This window comes from Aulonocara sp. 'chitande type north' Nkhata Bay, linkage group LG17 (genome assembly GCF_057382095.1).
Source record: "Aulonocara sp. 'chitande type north' Nkhata Bay isolate Kocher_YH1m ecotype deep benthic linkage group LG17, A_spYH_male_GT1.1, whole genome shotgun sequence".
Classification (NCBI taxonomy): Eukaryota; Metazoa; Chordata; class Actinopteri; order Cichliformes; family Cichlidae; genus Aulonocara; species Aulonocara sp. 'chitande type north' Nkhata Bay.
Window position 1 is genome coordinate 34845648 of NC_141360.1, and position 23249 is coordinate 34868896.

General features: G+C 41.0%; 2 protein-coding genes across 5 annotated transcripts in view; one reads left to right on the plus strand and one right to left on the minus strand.

Moving 5' to 3' along the window:
* Positions 1–11805, minus strand: part of foxp2 (forkhead box P2) — a 102974-nt gene extending 91169 nt beyond the window's left edge. The window contains exons 1-4 of one of the 2 annotated variants that reach the window (XM_086268164.1): positions 11404–11805; positions 7936–8099; positions 1890–1956; positions 609–675 (exon numbers count right to left, since the gene is read on the minus strand). The gene's annotated coding sequence lies outside the window, so the exon portion shown is untranslated. The remainder of the gene's footprint in view (positions 1–608; positions 676–1889; positions 1957–7935; positions 8100–11403) is intronic. The other variant, XM_086268165.1, reaches the window with a different exon arrangement.
* On the plus strand, positions 10350–21761 carry ppp1r3aa (protein phosphatase 1, regulatory subunit 3Aa). Of its 3 annotated transcripts, XM_086268162.1 has the most exons (5): positions 15316–16165; positions 17010–17068; positions 17164–17261; positions 17928–20553; positions 20656–21761. In XM_086268162.1, the coding sequence occupies exons 1-5, from the start codon at positions 15393–15395 to the stop codon at positions 21081–21083; spliced, it is 3984 nt and encodes a 1327-aa protein (XP_086124288.1). In that variant the 5' UTR covers positions 15316–15392; the 3' UTR covers positions 21084–21761. The 3 variants fall into 3 exon arrangements, with proteins under 3 accessions (XP_086124289.1, XP_086124288.1, XP_086124286.1); XM_086268163.1 differs by lacking the exon at positions 15316–16165 and adding an exon at positions 10350–10455 and having other exon boundaries at positions 17928–21760; XM_086268160.1 differs by having other exon boundaries at positions 17928–21761.
* Positions 21762–23249: the final 1488 nt, after the last annotated feature.

Genomic DNA, 23249 nt, shown 5'->3' on the forward strand with positions numbered 1-23249 from the left:
TACTCCAAGATGGTGTTTTAAGAAAAATTTATTTTTTTCCTGTTAGGTTATGGATTGAATAGATTTTAAAAATAGATTCAAAGCAAACAGACACAAACTTCTAGCTTCAAACAATAAATCAACCACAGAAAAAAGTTTTTTACTTCTTTTGGAAATGAACCAGATTGGCTCCAAAATGTAATAGCTCCACCTCAACAAGTTTATGCATTGTCTTGCAAAAAAGACAAACATTCCTCCATCTTTGGCCTTGACAGAATAATTGTGGCATTTAATTAACTGCAATAAATAAATGGCTATTGCATTATGTAAAATGGCAGATTATTATGTGCAACCTTTAAACAACACTTGTGCTTTTTCTTTTTAATAAGGTCACAATAACACCCTCCAGACCATATGACCAATATATCCATAAGAAAACGATACACTGATATGTACACTTTTCTCATACCCCGCTCTGCTGATTTGTCATTTCAGCACCCAGGACTGTTTCTCTAAAGCCAAACCCCATCAGCAGTCGTGACTGATGTGCCTCATTACAGTGGACACATTAATCTGAAAGAAAACACAACACCAGGCATGCAAGGACAATGAAAACTGCTTTCACTTACCACTTTGCACTTTACAGTGTTTGTCGTCTGCTTTTTTCTACGGGTGCACTGTATACATATTTCATCCCTAAAAAGAAAAATAAGAAACATGTCGGACCATAAATATGAGAAGCACACCGAAAAAAACAACAAAAAAGCGCATTTGTCTGGACATGCATTGAGCAGATACTTTGTAACTGACTCAAATAGCTAGAAATAGCTGGATTTGGAATCTGAGGCTACGGGTTGATCTGTGGACTCCATTTAATTTAATGCAACAGTTTCCAATGTTTTTAAGTTCTGTTTGGCTGCTTGCATTGTGATTTTATTGTAAACAAACATTGTTCTATCAATGATAGAAAAACTGTCGGCTTTACTCTCATAAGCTCTGCTTAGCAGAGCTCAGCACACAATGTGACAGAGACGGTGAAACAGAGAGCAGAGGAAGAAAGGAGGTAAAATGCAGTAAAGACACGGACTAGGCTGGAATAAAACATGCAAATAAACTAGATTTACATCATAAATAAATGTTTTGGGGCTTTTTAATAGTCATATATTTTTGTTCCTTGTTTGTTACTCTTCATTCCAATTCACAAAATTCAATTTCATAATTTATTTATTTCATTATTTGTATGGAAAAAGTCTGACTGGTGGAGTCCCACTTTTGCCACCTGCTGTGTTCACCAATATAGAGAGATACATGTGGAATATACCGAATTTAGGAACAATGTAACCCCTCTTCAATTCTAGTTCTGCTACAAATCTCAATCAAGACATCAATTGCATAAAAAAGAAAAAGAAAAAGTAAAAAAAAAAAAAAAAAAGAAAAAGAAAAAAGAAATCCAAGCTTGCTCACATTTGTCAGCCATAGTGCATATCATAACTTCTAAGTAAGAGTAGATTGAAAATCCTTGGGGTGTGAAAACCAAACAGGCACAACTGAAAGGTTGCCCAGTGAAGGGGGAATTCTATCAAGGTAGACAAGATGAAGATTTGTTACATTTGAGGAGGAATGGGGCCCCACTGACCTCTTCCAGCCACTACAATCACCCTAACACGGGCAGGTTAACAATACCGTAACACTATCAAGCACAGACTAAAAACAAAGACACAGTCATTGCATGCAAACACACAACTGTTTTACATAAGAGTTTTACTCTGAAAGATTAATTGGCCTTAGGAATGCACTGTGTACTTTTAATTTTAACACAGAGCTTTGAAAATACATGCTGCTCTAAATCCCTCCCAAGGTCCAGGATGCTTTGACCGATGGACATGAAGGGACTATGTTCAAATACTTACCCTCAGGGAGAGAACTTGCTGTTGTTGTCCGTCACAGGTGGGGTAGCAGTCCAGCAATGTCAGCTCTCTGAGATTAGAGAAAACAAAAGCACACTGTTAGTCCAAAACTACTTTATGACACACTGATTTTTTTTCCCCCTAGGAACATTCATTGCTGGAACTAACAAGTGTGGGCTAGATGGCTTATTGCATAACTATTTTCTGTAAGGTTTGTAGGTGAAGGCAGTAAACTTTGTGACAACAAAGTGCACCTGGATTTTTGCTGTGAAGCCTGAGAGCATATGTGTGTGGGTATATATCTGTGTGTAAATGCATGCACCAACAGGCAATGTACGATACAGTACACTCCCCTGCCCCCAAACTGCTCAATCTCTGTAAAGTTAAAAGGCGCAGTGCCTGGAAGGCTCTAGCTCTCAACGCCAAGTAAATCACACCGTTAACCTGACACGATTGATTTCTCATATACTTCCATTCAGCTGTCTGAATCTAAGTACACATGCTATGGTATCCATATAATTTAGAGCCCATTAGCATTGATGATTTTTGTGTTAATCACACAAGTACATTGAAAGAAGAATACAATGCCACATCTGCAGCTACTGATTGATCTGGACACTTTTATTGCACATGCATTACATTTAGAGAACTAGGGGCTAACAACAAGTCCCCAGGAGCATCAGAGAGGCCACTTTCTGCTGCTGGGGGCATGAAGGGCAAAAAATGGCCTGGATGTTCCTCCCTGGGACGTTTTTTTATTCCTCTCCCTTTTATTCTCCCAGAATTCCAATGACCCCTACAGGCAACCAGCGACTGCTGAATCCTAAGGAATGTGCTCTCTGAACTGTGCAAAAGGCCCGGAGCTCACAGAGCACAGCTGAAAACAAAAACATGCCAACTGGTATAATTTCTCACTGTTTTGAGTTTGTGGAAAAAACGTTGCACATATTGCTGCACAATATTTGCAAAGAATGGGGTAAGAAGGTTTAAGACTGGGGGGTGAGCACCAACCAGTGGACTGGATATTGGGAAAACCGACATAAAAGTTTCAGAATAACAATTGTTTTAATGTGTATTTAAGTAGAGTGAAACATCTACTTGGATGGGATTACTACATCTGAAAAAGCACATTTTAGATATAATATGGATAAGCTACTTTCAGCTGCTTCCTTATTCACAAAGAGTTGCCACAGCAGGTATCTCCACATGTTTGATTTGGCCGATTTTTTAAACCTGATGCCCTTCCTTTCACAACCCCAAAAGGACTTGCGGCTCCTGGGATCAAACCGAGGATTCGTTCCCTGTTATCGAATGTGTAAACCACTACACTAAGGAGCCACTTTAGATATAATATAGATATAAAATATAATTTTTAGATAATGCCCCCCACTTCTCTTAAATCATTTGCTCCTGGATAGACTTCCATCATCACAGCACCCTGTGGCCATGCAGATGTTATATTTTATTCAGTGGAAAAGCATTTGGAATGCTATTAGTCTGCATGACCTCCAATTCGTGGGGATTTACAAATAACACACATGTCTTTATGCCAAGTCTAAAACCATTGGTAAATTCTATCAACTTATAAATATGGCAAAAGCATTCAACTATTCATGAAGGTCTAATAATGCTATAGGCTGATATTTACATAAAGTGCTTGTGCGCTAAGTCAAGATAAACTATTTAAGACCTGGACCACAAATACCTCCACACATCAGAAAAAGGAGGGTCCTGCGATGAAAGAGGACATTATGCTAACAAGTCAGATTACTATACACAATAACTTTATCTTAAAAGTAAATACCATCCTTGGTGTTGGAAAGAGAGGGGGGGCGTTATGGAAAGTCACTGGCAATATTTCTGTGGGGACCAAATGCTCCTTATCAGTGTTAGTCGAGCAATTCAGGCCTGCCTGAAGAAAGATGAGTCTTCAAACTCATTCTATTCATGGTCAGACGTGTAATTACCCTCAGCTCACAGTCTAGACGTAACCGCTTTCACAGTATTTAAGACCCCCTATGCAACGCACGGACGCCGGCTCCTACCACCAAGCCCTGCACGTTAAATCTGTGGGCAGATAAATTAGCGAAGAATGCAATAAAATAGACACAATGAGAGGAACTTTATCCTCCCCGCTGCTAAATGAGATTTCTTTGAAATGCAGATCAGTGGCTCTAGATTAGTGAATTTTAGCTGCTGTCAACATCATAACAAAATACAAATGCGATTGTTCGCTGCTGCCTTATCTCCTTGCTTCCATCTGCTGGCTGGTTATTTACTCCCCCCTGATTTACTATGCAGATCTAAATAAGTCGCATCAAAAGGAGGGCTTACTGCACAATGGCTTCTTAAGCTTCTACATCAAGGTATTTGAAAAACCGGTAGTCACATGAAAAGGCTGCCCATCAAAGGCACATCTCTAATGAACTCTCCCATATCAGAGGGGGCTTGTGGGGCCTGGCTTTAATGCCTTCTGTGAGAGAGGAGCAGAACTACAAATCAGACCCACCAAGCCATGGCAGAGAAAGGAGGAGGACAGAGAGTGGGAGAAAAGAAAGGAGGAGAAGGAAGGGGAAGACAGCAGTTATCAGATGAGATTAACTCAGCAAAGGCACTAGTCCTGGGTCTTTCCATCCATCTAACTCTTAAGTGTACGCTGATGAAGGCACTTGTAAAAAAGTTCAAGAGAGCACGCTACACTGAATTCAGTGACAACACACCAAGGTTAACTACTTAAAATACAAATTTGTATTTTAAAATAATTTGGAATCTGAAATGTTGATAGATACATTCAGTGTGAGTGTAACTGTAATGCCTTAAAGGTTTTTTGAACAACTGTAATGAAAGGAAGTCTGAATATTCTAAACAACTGTTTAAAATGACCCATCAATCCAGTGATCAAAGGAAGACATAAACTGTCAAACACAGGAAAGGAAAACATACTGTGTTTTCCCCACTTCTCATCCTCTGCAAGTCTGCAAACAGCTTTGGTAATCTCAAACAGAGCTTTTGCATTACGCTCCTGCAATAACCTTTAATTTCATGGTGTATTTGTTGCATTCAGCACACAGGCAGGATTACAACTGACAATCTTCAGACTTATATGGGAAAAATAAACTGCATGAAGAGATCATGATCTTGAGCCCCCCCATCCCACCCCACGCTCTCAAACACACCGCCACCCTGCTTTGTATCCCTATGCCTGGTTGAAGGAGAGACCCCCACCAACAAGCATGCAGTTTTACCAGTGAACAATTAGCCCCGGAGCAAGAGCAGGCCCTGCACTGGCACATGTGGTTAAGAGACGAGCGCTGCGGGAGAGCGCCAGATGATGAAGGGATGAGGTTGGGAAGGGGGAGTAGAGGAGAGGATATTGAGGGGGGGTACCCCCACCCCATCCCGGGTGAAGGAGGCGAGTGGCGCGTGCCAGCCACACGTGTGCCAATTTTTGCCTTCCTTCATCATTCACTTTCGGATCCTCTTTACAGAGAAGATATACATATAAAATAGAGAGTGGAACTTTCCCCCCTCCTTACATCCAGTCCAACTTTGTCCCCAAATTTTAGGAGCCCACCCCGAAATTGAGCTGTGATGTAAAGGAACCCAATGGTTAAGTCGCTTGTGCTACAGAAACCAAACTCGTCTTCCCTCCCCTCACCCTGCCTCAAGCGTCTTTCTACAGTGCAGCGTGCCAACTGGGCCCAGTGCCAGTCGCATTTGCAACCACAAGGGACCCCCGTCTTTTCGCCTTGCCTAATGAAATGACAAAACAACAGATTTGCATATGCAGAAACAGGTGTTGTAACAGGTTTGACTCCTCTTGACCCGAGCCGTGTTAAAGAGAGAAAATGCTAGAGAAAAAAAGTTTATGGCCAACAGCTGCCTGGAGGTATTTAGGCTCTGATGGGCACTCAAGTCTGCACCATCTGCCCTGCTCCTTGCCAGGAGTGACAATCTAAATTAAAAACCACTCATCAAAAATCGTAAAAATAAACCATTGTTTTGTTGGGTCCATATGTTGTGGCTATTTTACTTCATTCTCAGAGAGTTGCATTTGAGGCTGAGCTTCATGGCCTATAGCTGTGATCCAGGGAAAATCCAAAGAGCCACACAGTAGCCTGTAATTACCCTTCCACCGATCTGTTGCCTTCAAACCAAAGCCCTGCGTCATCCTCCACAATATCCAAGTCCATCCTCTCCACATTACAGAGGAGAAAACCTAGAAGAGCCTGTGTGGTGAAAACATGGCCATTGTTTAGAGTAGGATTAGGGATTGCCATCCAGGAGCACGAGCCGGGTGTTCAGATGGTGAAAGAAGAGAAAAGCACTACGCTGTACTTGCTCAGAACTTGATAACTGCTATTATGTTTTATGCAGATTTACATTCGCATTGCCAGAAATAAAAACTGTGGTGGAGAGTACATGGTGGCGAAACAATCCAAAGTTAAAGCGATGCATTTCTGGAAATGTCAAACGTCTCCCTTCCACGTTTTGACCAAATTATGTCCTGACTCAAAGGGGCCTGACTGGGAACATTCTCTTTGTCCTTTTGCTGAAAGACACGGCTAGTGTACAACACCAAAGCTATGCCCAGCATGCTCAACACCACCGCAACCCAACCCCCCACTACCATTTTTCTCCCCCCTGTTTTTATTTAGACGGGTGAGACAGAAGGAACAAACCTGAGACAGTCGTGACCCTGCACGAGTGCTGTAACTTGTTCTAGAGCTATGCCAGCAGAAGGCAGCACCATATGCCCTCAGCCCCGAGCTGGATGCTCTTTCTGCAGCCTAATGTGCCTGTCAAAAATTGTTACTGTCATGACCCCCCCTCTCTTTCATGTTTTTCCCCCTACACACACAACATGTTTGAAATAAACATTTTTTCCCTTTTTCTCTGTGTCTCTTAGGGTAAAGAGGAAAGGTTGTTTCCTCTGTGAGGCACAGTGTGTTTTTGTTTCTAAAAAGGATAAAACCCATCAATACAAACCATTCTATAAAGCCTAGTCTTTACAACTGTACACTCATTAACTAATACTATATTTATTTATTTATTTAAGGTAAAAACCAACTTAGGCATTATGAAACCTAACCTCTTTTTCTTTTTTCTTACATTTCTATTGTGAAATTAATTAAAATAATCATTATTCTATTAACATATCATATATAAAGACCTTCTAAACCTCAGTGGACCTCAGTCCTCACTGTTTACAAGTGACAAGCTGATGGCTGAATGCAGTCTGAGTAACAGTGACCTTGCCTTTTACCATGAGTGACCTTCTGTCTTTAATTCAGGGCAAGACCCCCAAAACCAACACTTTTTTTTTTTCACATGAGGACATTGTCCATCTGACCGTGACTTGAATAAAAGCTGTCATGCCCTCACACCACACTGGCCACACAGTAAACATGCAACTGCTAACTCAAAAAGAAAGAAAGAAAAACTGAGGATATAAAAACATGTAAGGTCTGTGGCTGCTATCAAATGGACCCATGGTTGTATGTGGCCACAACCAACATCGCCCGTTGTGGGCTCCACATTTTGAATCCTGCATTTCCATCTTTTTTTAGAACCAGAAGTGAACACATCTGGATGAGTGGGTGGAAGCTTGGTTGTCAAGGTGCATCCATAGACTGCGTGGATGCATCATACAGACACAGATGTATACTATTTAATGGAAAAACAACATACAAATAAAATGTTAGAACATCACTCAGCAAACTTAAAAGAGACTTCCTGGAAAGTCTGAAAGTACAATTAACAACACAGCAATCCATATCATTTGTCAGCTAACTGCATTAAAAAGGCTCCAAAAGGCTGCATGGTTGGAAGGTACTGTTAGTGACTTGAATCAGCAAACAGCTAGCATTTATCCACCTCTGTCAGCACCCACCTTTGAGTGGTAGGACTAGAAAAGTGAAATACCGTTCCAATTACCTGTCGCTCATAGCAGTTTAAATAACATTTAAATGGATAAATTCTAACAAAAACCTAATCTTCCCAAAAAGCTGGAAATAAGCTAAAGAGAATGAATAAAATGCTTTTGTACCAGGCTGTAGAGTTCAGCGATTTAATGCTGGAGTCTGTGGAGATTGACTCGCTTTTGGAGACAGCCTCAAGTGGCTATTACAGGAACTGCAGTTTCTGGCAATCCGTGCTGGCTTCCATCTTTCACCCCTGAAGGTTGCAGCTTGGTGTCAGCTGAAAGGAAGACTACAATATATGAGGTCACGGTCAAGAGTAGAACAGCCAAGAGGAGAAATTTAAACTTTATGAAAAGCATGACTTATTTTTCATAACTGTAAGAAAGATTGTGTACACAAAGCTAATGTTTTATAACTTTGCATGAATGCTTCTTTGCATTTAGAGTCAGACACACTGTGATACACGCCAGCAAAAAACTACACATCTCAGCTTGTGGAGTGTGGTCATCTGTTTGTGAGTTTTACAACCCTTGGAGGGATACATGATGACGTAAGATGTAGTAATATTTGCAAAAACAATCTTTACAGGACATTTTGATACGTGACTGTTTTGATTAAAGTCAATTTACAGCATAGCCACATAATCTTTTTAACTTGGGAAAGCAAGCATAAAAATCAAATGGTCAGTGAGTATGTTACCAACTTTTCCCTATTAACTCACCCTTGTGTGAGGAGCCTGCAATCTCTCTATAATCCACATCCCCTGACCCCACCCTACACAGCTTTCTCCAGCCAAAGAGTCACAGCGTTCCTCGTCGACAACGGTGTCTAGCTGGGCTTAAGAAGTGACCCAGAGCGTAACTAAAAAAGTCTGAGCTGTCTCAAGACTCTTAGTAACTGGAACACACAAAACATCATTACTGAAATGTGGATAATTACAGTCCAAAAGAGTGGCCTCCTAAGCATGTAATGCACTCTTTTATCTTAAGAAGTCAATCTCTCCAAAGCTGACAGCTTGCAGCATATGATCCTGGTAAACAAATACTTTTGCGCGGCACAAAAGTGCCATTAAAGGCCAAAACTGTCAACACAAATTCCATTCTTAACTTGGAGGGGGAGGGAACCAAAGTGCAGCGGGGAGGGGGGGACGGACGTGATCACTTCTGGTTGCTTTAACTTGCACGGAGGTACGGAGGTTGTCATAGAAACATTTCTATGAAGGGATATAACCTGAACACATGCCATTTAATCACCTTTAAGTTTATGTAACAGGGGCTGAGTGAAAACACACTGGATGGGCTCACTGACGAGGTTAGATAAGTGATGCTGCTAGTGCGCCACTCCCTCAAATTTCTTAACCATGCATGCCCCCCCCCCCGAAAAAAAAGAAAAAAGAAAAGAAAAGCACCAACACCTCAAGGGTTGAGTGAACAGTCTGCTTCATTACAGTGGTACTGGGGGATGGGTGATGGTGCGATTCAAACACTAATCCAAAAATGAGTGTTTCATTATCTAAAGAGCCAAAAACAACACTGATGTGATCTGTGTATAAAAGCCACTTTCTTCTAATCAAACCCCCCCACCCCCTTTTTTTATTTTGCACAGTGCACAATAAAAAACTGTGGAAACTGTGCAAGTTTCCACAGGAGTATTAGAATAAAAAATAATAATAAACACAAAGGATTTTTCTACTTGAGTTCAGCTAGAAGCAACAATTCTCATATCTGAGACAAAATCATGCATCAACCAGCGTTCATTGAGCTGAAAGCCGAATCTTAATTTTGATAAATGATTGAAACATATGACAGGGTATACACATTAATCCTGTGGAGGACATTCATTTTCCTATTACCATAATGTAGAGCACGACCACCCAATGATGAATGCTGCAATCAAAAAATGGACGCAGAGTGGGGAGAGCCGGGGTAATAAGTGCGCTGCTCCCAACAATGGTCAGTCTTGAAGGGAGACTAATGGCAGGTCTCTCTGCATCTCTCCCACTGCCTTAAGTGGGTAAGGGAAGGAGAAGAATGCATCCTGTTTTACAAAATCCAGTGGCCTCACTTACCAAATGCAAGGACACCTAAACAACAAGTAAACAAGAGTCTGTTTTAAACACACTTTGAGAAATAATTACAGGGGCATTTCAACAAAGGTTGATTGTGCGCTGTCGCTGACATATTTCACAAGGGGCATTTATTGCCGCCTGGCCTTTGAAGAGTGAGAGCTGCTGAGTGAGGGGGGGAACTGGCCCACACCTGCATAACTGAGGAGGGAACACCTGTGCACCCTGCGGCTTGAACAAGTAAGGTCGATCCAGCTAATCCAGGGGTGAAAGCTGATCAGAGGACAGGCCTGAAGAGTTCTGCAGCTCCCAGTGCCTTGTTAGCCTTTCTTTACCAAAAGAGAGGGGAAAAAAAGTTACATCTATTGATTTTTGGGCCACACTTGATTGCAAGACAGGAGGGACAGGGAGTGTGAAATAGAGGAGGCCAGCAGAAGATTTTTTTAGGAGCTTGTAATGTTTAGAGAAATTAGTCTGAATTGGAGGTTTATCATGATGAAAAGCAATACACTACCAACACCCCTGTCTGTTTCTGGACAACGAAAAAAGATGGAATATAAAAATGGAGCATGCAACTACGGTAAGCTGATTAATCGTAGATATTGATAACGCAGACAGCAGTCATGCAGGTAAAGGATCATTAAATCTAAATGCACCTTTTGAGCTTAAGAAGCTGTGACAGTGGTATTTAAAGAAAAATATAACTGAGCACTAGTGGAACATGGTTTTAAAACCACCAGTCATATGTGATATCATTATATGGCTAGAACACTAAAGGATTGCACTGAAAAAGAATTAAACTGACTTCATATCTTACACACAGAAGCTGCAATAAGATGCAAATCAAATCACAGTTTCCTTCTTTTTTTACTAATTACTACAACGTAGTAGGTAGCTGCATAAAAAATAAATTCAGCTGGAAAATAAAATAGCTTCCAATTAAATTCATGTAGATACTTGTCCTTTATGTAGTTTTTTGTTTATTTTTCTCTAGTGAAGACTATATATATATATGTATATATATATATATATATATATATATATATATATATATATATATATATATATATATATACAAAAAAAAGAAACAAAAGAATTGAGCTGGTTTCGGAGCAAACTTTTTAAATTAATTTTTAAATATTTAATTTATCACATAACGGTGAATAAAAATCGGTAAATAGCCTAATTCTGTTAGACATGTGGAATAAATGTGTTAGAAAATTAACAACTTGTTTTATATCGTCGCACTTAAAAAAAAAAAATCAGCGTTCAGCTTTCAGAGCAGGCAAAGACTGGACAGTGCTCTCAAAAGGTCCTAACAGTTTTTTTAAGCGAATACCGAGCTAAGGGAAATCTGTCAAAGCAGCTCGCTAACTCCGAGCGCAACGTGTAAATAATAACCCAACAAAAAGCAAAAACTTGACAACCAGCGGTTCACTTCCTAATTCAAATGCAGTGGACAGAGAGGTTTAGAAAAAATAGTCAAAGGTTTTCGGAGACTAATACGCTCCTGCGCAGGAAAACTTACCACGAGAAACGGCAGGTATATTTCCCTAAAGTCAAAGTGGACACGCCAGGTGAGAAACCGTCGTCCTCTACACTTGCAGCCGTCTTCGCACGTGACTGTCCAAGTTCACCATAACGCAGAGAAAATGAACAACAAGCTGCAGAGTAAATAAAAAAAAGCTCAAATATTCCTCCGCTGGGCACCGCTGTCGGAGACAGACACACACACACACACTCTCTCCTGCGGTCTCCCGTCAACGCCGCTGTTATTACTAATGCAACAGAGAGAAAAGCAATATACTGAGTCCTGTTTGAATGACGCGCAATGCGAGGAAGAAGAAGCGGCTTGTTTTTTTTTTTCTTTCTTTCTTTCGTTACGATTCAAACACACATCAGGCAGCAACCCGGCAAGCAAGTAGTATATTTGGGACTAGAACCCCCCCAGGGGAGGCACTTGCTTGTTCGCGGAGGTGTGTTTGTTATTTTTGGGCGTACTGCGACCCCGTGTGACGTCAGGGCCACCTGCTCTGTAAACAAAAAAAAAGTATTTTTAAAAGTTTGCTCCCCCCCCTTTTTTCACTCTTCGCTAACGTTTAACTATTAAGTATTTTAGCGGGGAGAGCTGCTGCCCGTGTGAGGAAGCGTTCACCATAGTTAGATATTATTGTTGGGGATTGAACCGGTAACCTTCCACTAATGGGACGATCCCGCCAACCAAAAAGCAACATTTCTTGTTTTTGATAAACTTGACTTTATATGCTAAAACTCGCAAAGAAGTAGTGCGAAACCATCCGCTATTAAACTGAAGAAAAGAATCAATATATGCCTTTAATGTTCCTGCAATATTTCATCAAGAGGATCTGCTTTTATGTAGCAGCTTCCTCCGGCATACATCAATCGTGACTGTTTCCCTTTTGAATCTTTTTAAGGTCATTTTGTGTGTTTTCTCCTCTCAAATTTTGCGTAATTAACCGACTTTCATAAAACTGCACGACAGGATTTTTTTTAAACAAATAATAATGCAAATGAAAGCATCGATGGAAACAAATATACCTTAAAATCTTCAGCAGCTTTCGAGCCAGAGTTTAAACTGCACCTCTCTCATCAGCGGTGACATTTTTAAAGCTGGCGTTTTTACGTGCACGTCATTAAATTGTAGGTTTGCAGATAGAAATATTCGCGGTTGTCTACAAGTGTTTACACTGAGAGGATGATTGGAAACCAGTGCGTGAAAAACATAATATCCTAAACGCCATAATCATTATGAGTGTTATTAAAATTGTGCTTTAGTGTAAACACGTTTAAGGTTAAACTCTGTATACAGAAAATCACTGTTGAATAAATACTTTACAAAAGAAAAACATACGACAACATGTACAGATTCTTGACTGGAGGATTTTATTATTACTTATTCTGTCATACCTTTACAACGTAATTTAGTGTATTTATTCATCTAATAGTAGATCCGAAGCCAGTCAAACACTGAGCACAACCCTGAGCAGTAGTTAAAATGATTTGCTTTCTTCTATCTCGTCTTTCCTCTTCTTTCTTTCTTTTTTTCTTTCTATCCCCCCCTCCCCCTTTTTTCTTCAAACGCTACGATGTTCATAGCTTAGAAATAAATATTCAGAATAATATCAAGTGGGAAAGGAAAAGGAGTAAGAGCTAAGTGTTTTGCTTAAGAAGGGCGATTAGTGCATTTAAAGATTATATATCTGGTGTTATTTATGTTACAAATAATTGAGAGAAACACGGTTGTAGGTGATGTGTACATGTTGCTGTGTAGTGTGGCCATGTGAATTTAATATACAAAAAAAGATCTATTGTTATTACCATTATTATTGTTATTACTGACTAAATACGTAAATATTTTTTAAAAATACATTATTTTTTAGTTATTATTATTCTTATCAGCATTATCCTGAAAGCTGTTTCCTGTTGGCGTGTATGCACGGAATACCCATATTATATTCTGAAATCATCTGAAAAAATACAGTATTAGACACTTATCTGTCTGATGTAATATAAACTGGGATTGTTCCAGTAATTGTGTGGTATACGCACACAGTCTTTTCTACCGTTTTGTGCTTTTGTTTGTGTTAAAAATCTTTATTGCAACTAAATATTCCGTGAAACGTGAATTAGAGGAAGCAGCATCTGCAAAATGATGAGGACATGAAGGGAAAAGCAGTCTCGTGGAATTGTGACGGTGGTATGCCGCCACCTACTGGTCATTCTTTAAAACAGAAAACAACTTTCTGATGAAGGTAACTGGCACAGGAAGTCTTAGGTACACAGAAGAAATATTAATATTACCTTTTCCTTCTGTAATGATCTTGTTTGTGGACAAGGCTAACTGTACGCCTGGAACTCATTATCACACTAAGGGAGACTACAGTGGAAATGCAAATGAATTTTAACTTGTGCTGACATGAATTTTACTATGATCACATAGTGCCATCTACTGATAAAACTTAGTCACACAATTCGTCTTGCATTTAGACTTTTTTTTTTTAGCATTCTTGCTACTGACTGTATGCATTTAATGTTATGTATTTTATATGATTGCACTTAGCTGTAGCAAATTAACACTTGTCACATGTCTGCCTTTTCATACGCTGCAAATGATGCAACTTAATCACTAAAACTGCAGTTGAAAAGTCCAAGGAGAGCATTTTTGCCTTTAGTATGAAGAACAAAGGGTCCTTTGGGGGAAAAGAAAACCCACTCACACACTTGTAAAAGATTATACAACAAGCACCAATGTCTATTTACAAGATATACAAGATCTGGGGGTATACTTATCCAGCATATCAAGGATTAGTTGAATTAAACTTCCTATCTGAGATCACTTTGTGCAAAATCATGTCAGTATGCACACGCACACAGCCAAAGAAAGAGTCCAATCTCATAATAATGTTCTGTTTTGTTGTCCAAGATGCAGTGAAAATTAAGTCTGCTTTAATGTCGATGATACAAGAGAGTCCCTGGCCTTCCAAGAACAGCAACAGAACTAATACTAATTTGATACATTATTGATGACAGTGTGGACATGCTTTCATTTCCTTGTCCACGTGGAGGTGACTAGTCAGCTGCAGCTCCCCTGCAGTGGGTAGGATGATACTTTTCTTTCTAGGGGACATTTCAGCAGGGGACACACTTGGTAACACAAGGAATTTAGGTGTGGCAATTCAGTTTCAGTTTCAGACCAACTTACTGTAGCTTCCTATGGTACTTCAGTTGATCAGTGTCAGTAAATACTTTGAAGCGGCAGCACTAATAGTTACTTTGTCTGGAAAATGCATTTTACATTTTATTGCTTTTAACACTGGTGAGATTCCTGAACAAAAACTAAAGCATCTCAGAGCTGTTCTCATATGTGCGCCTTATGCTAACAATCAGTCCTTAGGTTGATCGATCACTCTCCATTTGTGCTGTTTCAAAGGATGACTTTTCATCAAACTTTAGTCTGTTGAGCTTTAGATTTATACCCAGAGGCCTGATCACCATTAAGTAAAACTAGACAACTGCTTTTACAGTGTAGCCAAGAATGCAGAGATACTGTATCAGGTGTGGATTGTCGAAAAGCAGGTAGAAATTTTGCTATGTGAAACTTTTAAGACTTTGTTGCTGCAAAGCAAGTAAATGTAAAATAAAATAAAAAACTTCAAAGTAGCTTCAAGTATGTCCTTTTTCTGCACTAATTTTCCATTGTAGAGCTCTGTAAATGCTTTGCTTTCATGTAGTTATGATGTTACTAACAAACATATTATGAGAGCGTAACCGCGAGGATAACAGGCCAGCCTTGGTCTAGTTATATGTGTCCTATTAATAGGCCTGGCTCAGGCTCACGAGCTTCGCTGTAACCGAACTCCATCTGTCAAGTCACGTCCTCTCCCTGCTCTCCCCTCTACACTATCACTGTAGCCGGGCGAGGGTCACTCTGGTCTGTGCCACCCTCCTAGTGGACAGACGGCAGGACAGGCAGACAGCTCAAGACCATCGCGTATTATGGAGACTCTGTGCGTTCAACCCTCGCGACAGGACGGGCTGATGATGGAGGAGGAACAAGGGAAAAGTGGAAAACAGGATGAGGGGGGAATGAAGGCCTCTTCTCTCACGGGCTCCACCACAGATGAGGAGACAGATGACGACTCGGAACCAGAACCCCCACCAGTTATTCGCAGGAAGGTGTCTTTCGCAGATGCATTTGGCCTCAACCTGGTCTCTGTCAAGGAGTTTGACAGTGCTGAAGCGGCAGAACTAGAAGTCAGTCGGGCTGCTGAGCAGGAGGCACTTCATTCATTAGAGGAGCTCTATATGTGCTGTCTGTTTACAGTCCCGTCATCCCCGGAGGAGCTGGAACAGAGGCTGCAGGCACAGATGGTCGAGCTGGAGAGCATTGAACTCCTCCCAGGGACCACCACCCTTCGAGGCATCGTCAGGGTGGTCAACCTCTGCTACAGTAAGTCTGTTTTTGCCCGGATCACTTTCAACCGCTGGAACAGCTGCTTTGACCTCCCGGCAGACTATGTGCCCGGGTCCAGTGATAGAAAAACAGACAGGTTTGCCTTCAAGTATACTTTGGTGCCTCCGTTTGAGAGAGAAGGGACTAGATTGGAGTTCTGTCTCTGTTATGAATCATCAGCGGGCACATTCTGGGCTAACAACAAAGGACTTAACTACGTGATGTTCTGCCACCAAAAGGGACAGATAAAGGAGCACGGGCCTCACATGCAAGAGGAGAGCTACAAGAGCAAGAGGAGCTGTCTCAAAGCTAACAGGTGTGAAAGTCGGAGTTTTTTTAAACATGCCTTTCTGCAGGAGGAAGTCACTTGTATGTCAACCAAAGCCTTCTGTGAAACTTTTTTGTGCACTATAGCGAGAACGGCCCTGTAGCTACAATTACTGTGGAAGGAAGTTTGAAATTCGGCACAGTGCAAGTGCACTTACACTGTGCTGCTCTTCTCATTAAGAGAAGTCATTGAAAGCAATATGCTCCACTAACTGGGCCATTGTGTGTTTACAGTGAGGTGTTATGTAACCATCCAGTGGCCTGTAGAACACACATTGCCCATTTATGGCCAGATGTATGCGCCGGTTTCCATGACGTCTCCACTGTAGCAAGATATGCTCATTTTATCCTCTTTGACCCCATCTGCAAAATTCTTTTTTTATGCCTGAAGAATTATAGCTCCCCTTTATGTGCATGCTCTGGCTTTGAGCTGCTGCAGCACAAGGGCCAGATAATGCAGCAGACAAACATATTTCAAAGGCCTCTGGCGCAGATACACACTGTCTGGACGTGCATAATAGGCATTTTGTATACTGTGTAGCATAATTATACAGCACGGCCAGTTGTTGTTTAAGGCGTGTCTTTAATAAAAGATTGAAACCTGTTTTCTATTATACCATTTGACTTGAACCCCAGTGCTCGAGGTGTTTATGGGGACTTTAAGCTTCGCGAAATTATGAAACACAACATCTGGAGGACAGAGAGCAACAATACCCCTTTTACTACAAAAAGATCTGATGAATACTATACATAATGGATTGTTAAATTAATTATCTGGTACTGTCTGGAAAACATCTTATGTCACGCTAGCCATATCTTATTTTGAACAACAGGAATGGAAACACAGTGGAGAAGACCCGGGATAATGCTAACACAGCAACAGTTGCTACAGGTGTGTACTTAGTGTTTATATATGCATGCATGTGTGCATATATGTTTTAATGTGCAACAAAACTTTCACCCTTGCCTTTTTTTGGTCTTCTGCAGAACTAGAAGCAACACAGAGAGCAGAACAGGGCCACAGGCAGACACTGGACAGCAAAGATGTCCAGTTATTACTTCACAGTGATGACCACAGAAATGTGGTGAGGCTCTTTTTATATTATTTTACCCTACCCCAAATGATAATGAAAAACATTTATTGATAATGAAGTAACGTGCTAGGCCAGAGGCTGCAGTTTGAGGTTCAGCAGTTCCCACCATGCTTTTAAGAGAGGTTGAAAAACAGAGAAAAAGGAGTGGCAGTGTGGGTCATAGGGATTTACAGAGATAACGCCAGAAGGGGTAATGTTTGGGGTGTCTTCAGTGTTTTAGGAAATTAGAAAACACCAGCATCGCCAAAAAGTAAACTCCCCTAGCCATAAAATGTATGTTGTGTCATCATAAAAACGCAGTTCTAGTTTGTCTCCAAGGTACAAATGATAGCTGAGGAAGTGGTGGATGTTATACTGCACATTGAGTCCCAGAAGGGTACATGAAGTTAGCTAACCTGATACTTGGGAACACATCTGAAATCCTTCACATTCAGTCCATTAATAATACATGGAGCATGCTTGTAAACATGTGGGAAAATTGATGAGTCAAACAAGAATAGGTCTGAAGTTGCTAGATTATTGAAATGCATTGCATCTTGGATATATAAAAATACTCAAAGGAAAGGCACATTTTTAATCACCAGCCAAATATCAGGGTTTCGCCAGCACAGTGACTTAACAAAGCTCACTGCTTTGACTTTTGGCCTTTTTTGACAGGTGGAGAGCGTAAAAAGCAGACGCAAAGCAGCACGTTTGGCACGTGTGCAGGACTACCTCTCCCAAAGAACGCATCAAGAATCCAAGAATCTTGCATGTGACTCAGCCAGTGGCCAGAAAGACTCTCAGTCTATGCCGGCTCCCTGGGGTGACTCTGCCAGCATGCTCTATAAATACCAAAAGGCGCAACCGAACGAGTGCCCGCAAGTCCTCACCTACCATCAGATTCCTCTCCTTACACTGGACTGGAGCAATGACAAACCCCAGCAGTGGGAGACGGCTGACGCGGATGACATCTGGAGCGGAAGAGCTAAAACGATCTTGTCAAAAGAAGAAAACGCACCTTCTGCTGATGACATGTGGGAGACCTTTCTTCCTGGGACAGATGATACTGACAATAAAAAAACCTCTGTGTGTGATGCGTGGCAGGCCTTTCTTAATGGGCCCGACCATTCTAACGTTCCAGAGTCAGAATGGCTGCAGACAGCAGCATCAGTGTCTCCTTCAAACGACAAAGGGCTCCAACCCCAATATTCAGCATTTCGAGAATTTCAACTGGGTGCCGATATTCCTGCCACCGCACAGGCACACTGCTTAGATGCACATCAGCCTCTGTCAGACACATGGGGAGAACTGCTTGCTAATGTTGCCTTGAACACCGAAGACCACCAGCCAGCAGAGGCATGTGTCACCAGCCCAAGAGATGACAACGCAGCAACACAAGACGCATCCCAAAGGTCAGAGACGAGCTCTGTAACAGACACTCCACAGAAACTTTGCCTCGAGGGGGCACCGCGGTCCGAGGACTCTATTGACAGTTCAACCGAGTGTCACAAGCATGTGGTCCGGGAGCCAGAAAGAGAAGGAATAATAGGAGGAGCAAAAGAAGTAGAAGAGGAGCCCATCACATCACACATGGCTGACTTAATAACAAGCTCAGGGGAGTCGGAGACAACAGACATGACAGCAATGCCAGGGTTTCAGAATGCCAGTGCTGTTGATAGTATCTCACAGGGAGCAAGGCTGGATGAGGGTCTTTCTTCCACCGGGGAAGGAGAGGTTACAGGTACTACACACAATGGTGTAGATGACATGCTGGCATTTAGGGAGACAATCAGACAAGGGACAAAGGATGGGGCGAGGTATGTTTCTTCCACATCCAGAAAAGGAGTGGAGGAGGAAGACATCATGATGAACTATACGGAAAATAAAGCATCTACAGAGGAGGAGATATTTAGGCCACACAGAACAGAAGAGAGTGAAACCTCCCCAAGGTATGCAGATGAAATGCAGTGTGAGCAATTTGGGCCAAACAGAAATGGCAGAAATCAGCAGGAGAGTGATAGAAATGAAACAGGACCTCAACATCTACACGATGGTGGATTTGATTCAAAGCAGGAAAACAAAATCGTGGCAGCTGAATTGAATGAAGGCGTTCCATTGAACACCAAATGCGTGACAGCACTCGAAGAGACAGAGCAGGAAACTTACTTTTCAACAACAGGTGAGGAAAAAAAGGGACTAATATGTACAGCAGAGGAAAGGTTCCAGGCGTTAGATGATCAAGCATGGCAACATAATGATACAGCTTTAGATGTGAGTGCATCAATAATTTTGGATGTGCACGACAAACAGTCACAGTCAGTCCAAAGAGGCAAGGAGCCAAAAGTTGAGATGAAGCAGGAATCACAAATGGAACAAAGTGGAGTGAAATTGAAAGAAGGTGAGCACGGATTAAACTTCAACAAGACAGAGGTGGGAAAACGCTTTAGTTGCAACGGAATAATAGCAAATCCATCAGAACAGACGAGACCAACAGAGAAATCAAATGAAGTCAACCAGGCTTTCCAAAGTGGCTGCAATACATTCAGACCTCCAGCAAATAAATGCAACCCAAAGGGACTGGAAGTGGTTGAAGTGGGATGGACCGATTCACAGGAAGACACGGAGGGTCAAAATGAGAACATATGCGGTGAAACGAGCCAAGAGGAAATCGAAGTAAAAGAGAATGTCGCAAAGAAAGACACTTCAGCGGAACACCAATCTGAGACGTTACAAAGACTAGAAGGAGATACGAGTCAGGAAGACAGAGATGAGATGATGAGCATTCGGGAGCTGAAAATGGAAGCAGGGAGGGAGTTAATGGGTAATGTGGAGGGCCCTCAGGGGGAGAGGAAGAATGCACCGGCAGAATTGAAAGAAGAAGAAGAGTTGTCAGCAGAAGTTGAGAGCTCTCTGCGTGTTGAATATAAAAAGCTGTCACATGGAACAAAAGAACCTATTATGGGAGAAAATACTGCATCACTTGAGGTGATAGAGGTGGGATTGGAGGAGATCTTCATAGAAAGATTTGTAGAAGATTTGGTCAGGGGGATTTGGGAAGAGGTCTTTGGCAGAGAAGTGCAGGCATCAAATAGGCACACTGATATTGTTGATGGAATGGGGTGCATGCTGAGAGATACTACACAAGGCTGCCATGTTCTTTTTGAAAAAGACCTCAATGACACTTTTGATTCAGGGGTATTTTCCTTGACGGAATTACCAACAGATCCAAACTCAAGTTTCTGTCAAGGGCTGGAGCAAGCTGTACCCACTAAAGGCCATGAACGCTCTGTGGTAGAAGGAAGTAAGTTACTTGACATAGCAGAACAAGCTCACGTTGTCTCTGAATCACATGCAGATTTGATTTTGAGTGCTAATCCCAGTCACAATCTCACCACCACCTCAGATGCGCATAGTCTGCAATCATTGCCTGAAACAACTCCAGCTCTGGCAGAAGCTCCGATGGATCTGGAAAGCCACACTCGCATAAAAGAAAGATCGGCTGCTCATTGTGAGACAGGCAGACAAATAGAAGGCTGTGTAGTTGCCCATGGAGAGATTTTTAATAAATCAGCCCACCCATCTCACAAACATCCATCATCTTCCTCAGAGAAATTAAAAGAGGCCGATGGTCTTGTGTGGTGCAGTATATTATATATCCTCAGTCACGTCACCAGACTTCTAATCTATGCCCTCTTAATTAGTGGATTCTTTGTCATTGTTTTCCTCTATGATTTCCCATCAGTCTTAGCTCTCTACATATTTTCATTATCATGGTGGTTTTATAAGTGGAAGAGACAACACGTGATGACAGACAAGGAGATGGTGGGATAGCCTAAGATTTAAGAAAAAGCAAGAGTGGTGAAGAGTGCTACATCAGCACACTACTGTAAACTGTAATGTCCACTACCATGTACAGTGCTATTAGTGTGTGTGTGAGTGTGTGTGCGTGTTTGTACACTTGGCTGATTTTCCCATCTATTAAGTTACTTAATAGACTGATTCTGAAACTTTTTGGGGTTGACGAACCATTAAACCTGAACACAATATACTACGTACCTGTCTTTGGACTCGCGTGCATTTTTTGGTTAATTTAAATACAGTCTAATGGTAAAAAAAATGGTTTAAGTTACAATAAGACTCACTAAACAAACAGAATTTGGTGCAGAAATATGTTTTTGTTGTTGCATGTTTTGTAACGCTATAAATCTGTCTTGCAACTCCAAGTAGTCGATCTAATTTGAGTTCCCATTAGGGCGTCATTCTGTGGTTTAAAAAAAAGACAGAATAAAGGAATACAATAAACTTCAAACTGAACTGAACGTTGTTAAAATCATAGGAATTTTCACCTTTTGTTGAATGTTTTAGTCCACAGAAATGTTTAAGTGTATGACGTGTGTATGTTTGCTGTGTTTTATGGGCCCAATACCACTTTATTATGTAACAAATGGAACAAATTTCCTTGATTTTCTTCAATAAAAGAAATTCATGTGACAAAAAAAATACAACAAAGAAACCCCCATTGTTTTTTAAATTGACACAGCAAGATTTCTTTTGCCCTGGACATTTTCATATTTCACAACTGATGAACTTTGCATGATGCATGTTTTATGACACTACAGCTTTGTGGTTTGTTCACTACCGGTGTTGGTCAAGTTACTTGAAAAAAGTAATCAGTAACTAATTACTGATTACTTACCCCAAAAAAGTAATCACGTTACTTTACTGATTACTTATTTTCAAAAGTAATTAATTACTTAGCTACTTTTTAAAAACAGGATTTACAACCTGAATAGGTAATAAAGCAATAGATCTTTCAGCCCAATTCTGCGTTTTCTGCATAATCCATCATACAAAATGTAATCAAATGGAAACGTCTCTCTTTAAAACTTGTTTTATACGTTTTAATCTTTTAACTTTATGCATCAAGCAAAAATTTTATTATATGCAACATGCACATAAAATATTTTTTTTTGTTTGTGTTTACACTCACTCTTTCAAATAGATGCAAGTAAAACACAGCAGAAAATAAATAAAATCAAAGACTAGCTGTCCTGTTGCTCTATTTTCACCTGTAAAGCAGGAGTGAGGTAGGCGGAGGTTTGCCCTGGTGCAGGTGTGCCGCAGTGGTCAGTTGAAGAATCTCTGTGAATTTCCCATTACGTCGTAGCGCACTCGGTGCTTGCTTGGAAGTTTAGGGGGGTTTTTTGTTGTAAAAAGAAGTTTTCTTCCCACGCAGTGAACAGCGGACACTAATGTTTTTGTCACTTTTTACGGAATCAAACTCAAAGTAAGGTCAGTACTTCCACGCTTTAAACGCTGCACGCTCATACTCTCTCCCGCACTCGATATATTATCCATTGTTGATCTGCACACAGCTATTGCCATGAATGTTGCACTCGCTTACGTCATTGTCATGAGATTCTCGCAAAAAAAACCCCACGGTTTTAGTAACGCAGTAACGCAGCGAAAGTAACGATAATCTAATTACCGTTTTTGCAATAGTAATCCCTTACTTTAATCGTTACTTGAAAAAAGTAATCGAATTAAAGTAACGCGTTACTGCCCATCTCTGTTCACTACTTCCTAGACTTTGATTGTACAAGGTTGTTATACTTACTGTAATTATTCATTGAGACAATGAACTAAAGTAAGTCTTTAGAGTACTCAGATTATATTTTTATTGTACTATGTTTTGCAATTCAAGTAATTTGTTAGTTGCACAGCCCTAGGGACCAGTCAGTGACCCTCTGGAAAACTCCGGTCGCTATGGAAAAGTGTGTACTCTGTGAAAGGTTGGCAAGTGGGTGCTGGGAGTTGGTTGCTGTGGTCAGGTGAAATCAGTTTTTAAAAAAGTTACTGCTATGGACAGAGAGGTTTTTGTTTCCCTTATTTAACTTAGCAACAGCGATCAACTTCCACTATCATCTTTCCAACCAATTGGTGAATATATATTTTTTTTCCTAGTAACCACATGTTCCCAGGGGGTTTCTGACCTGC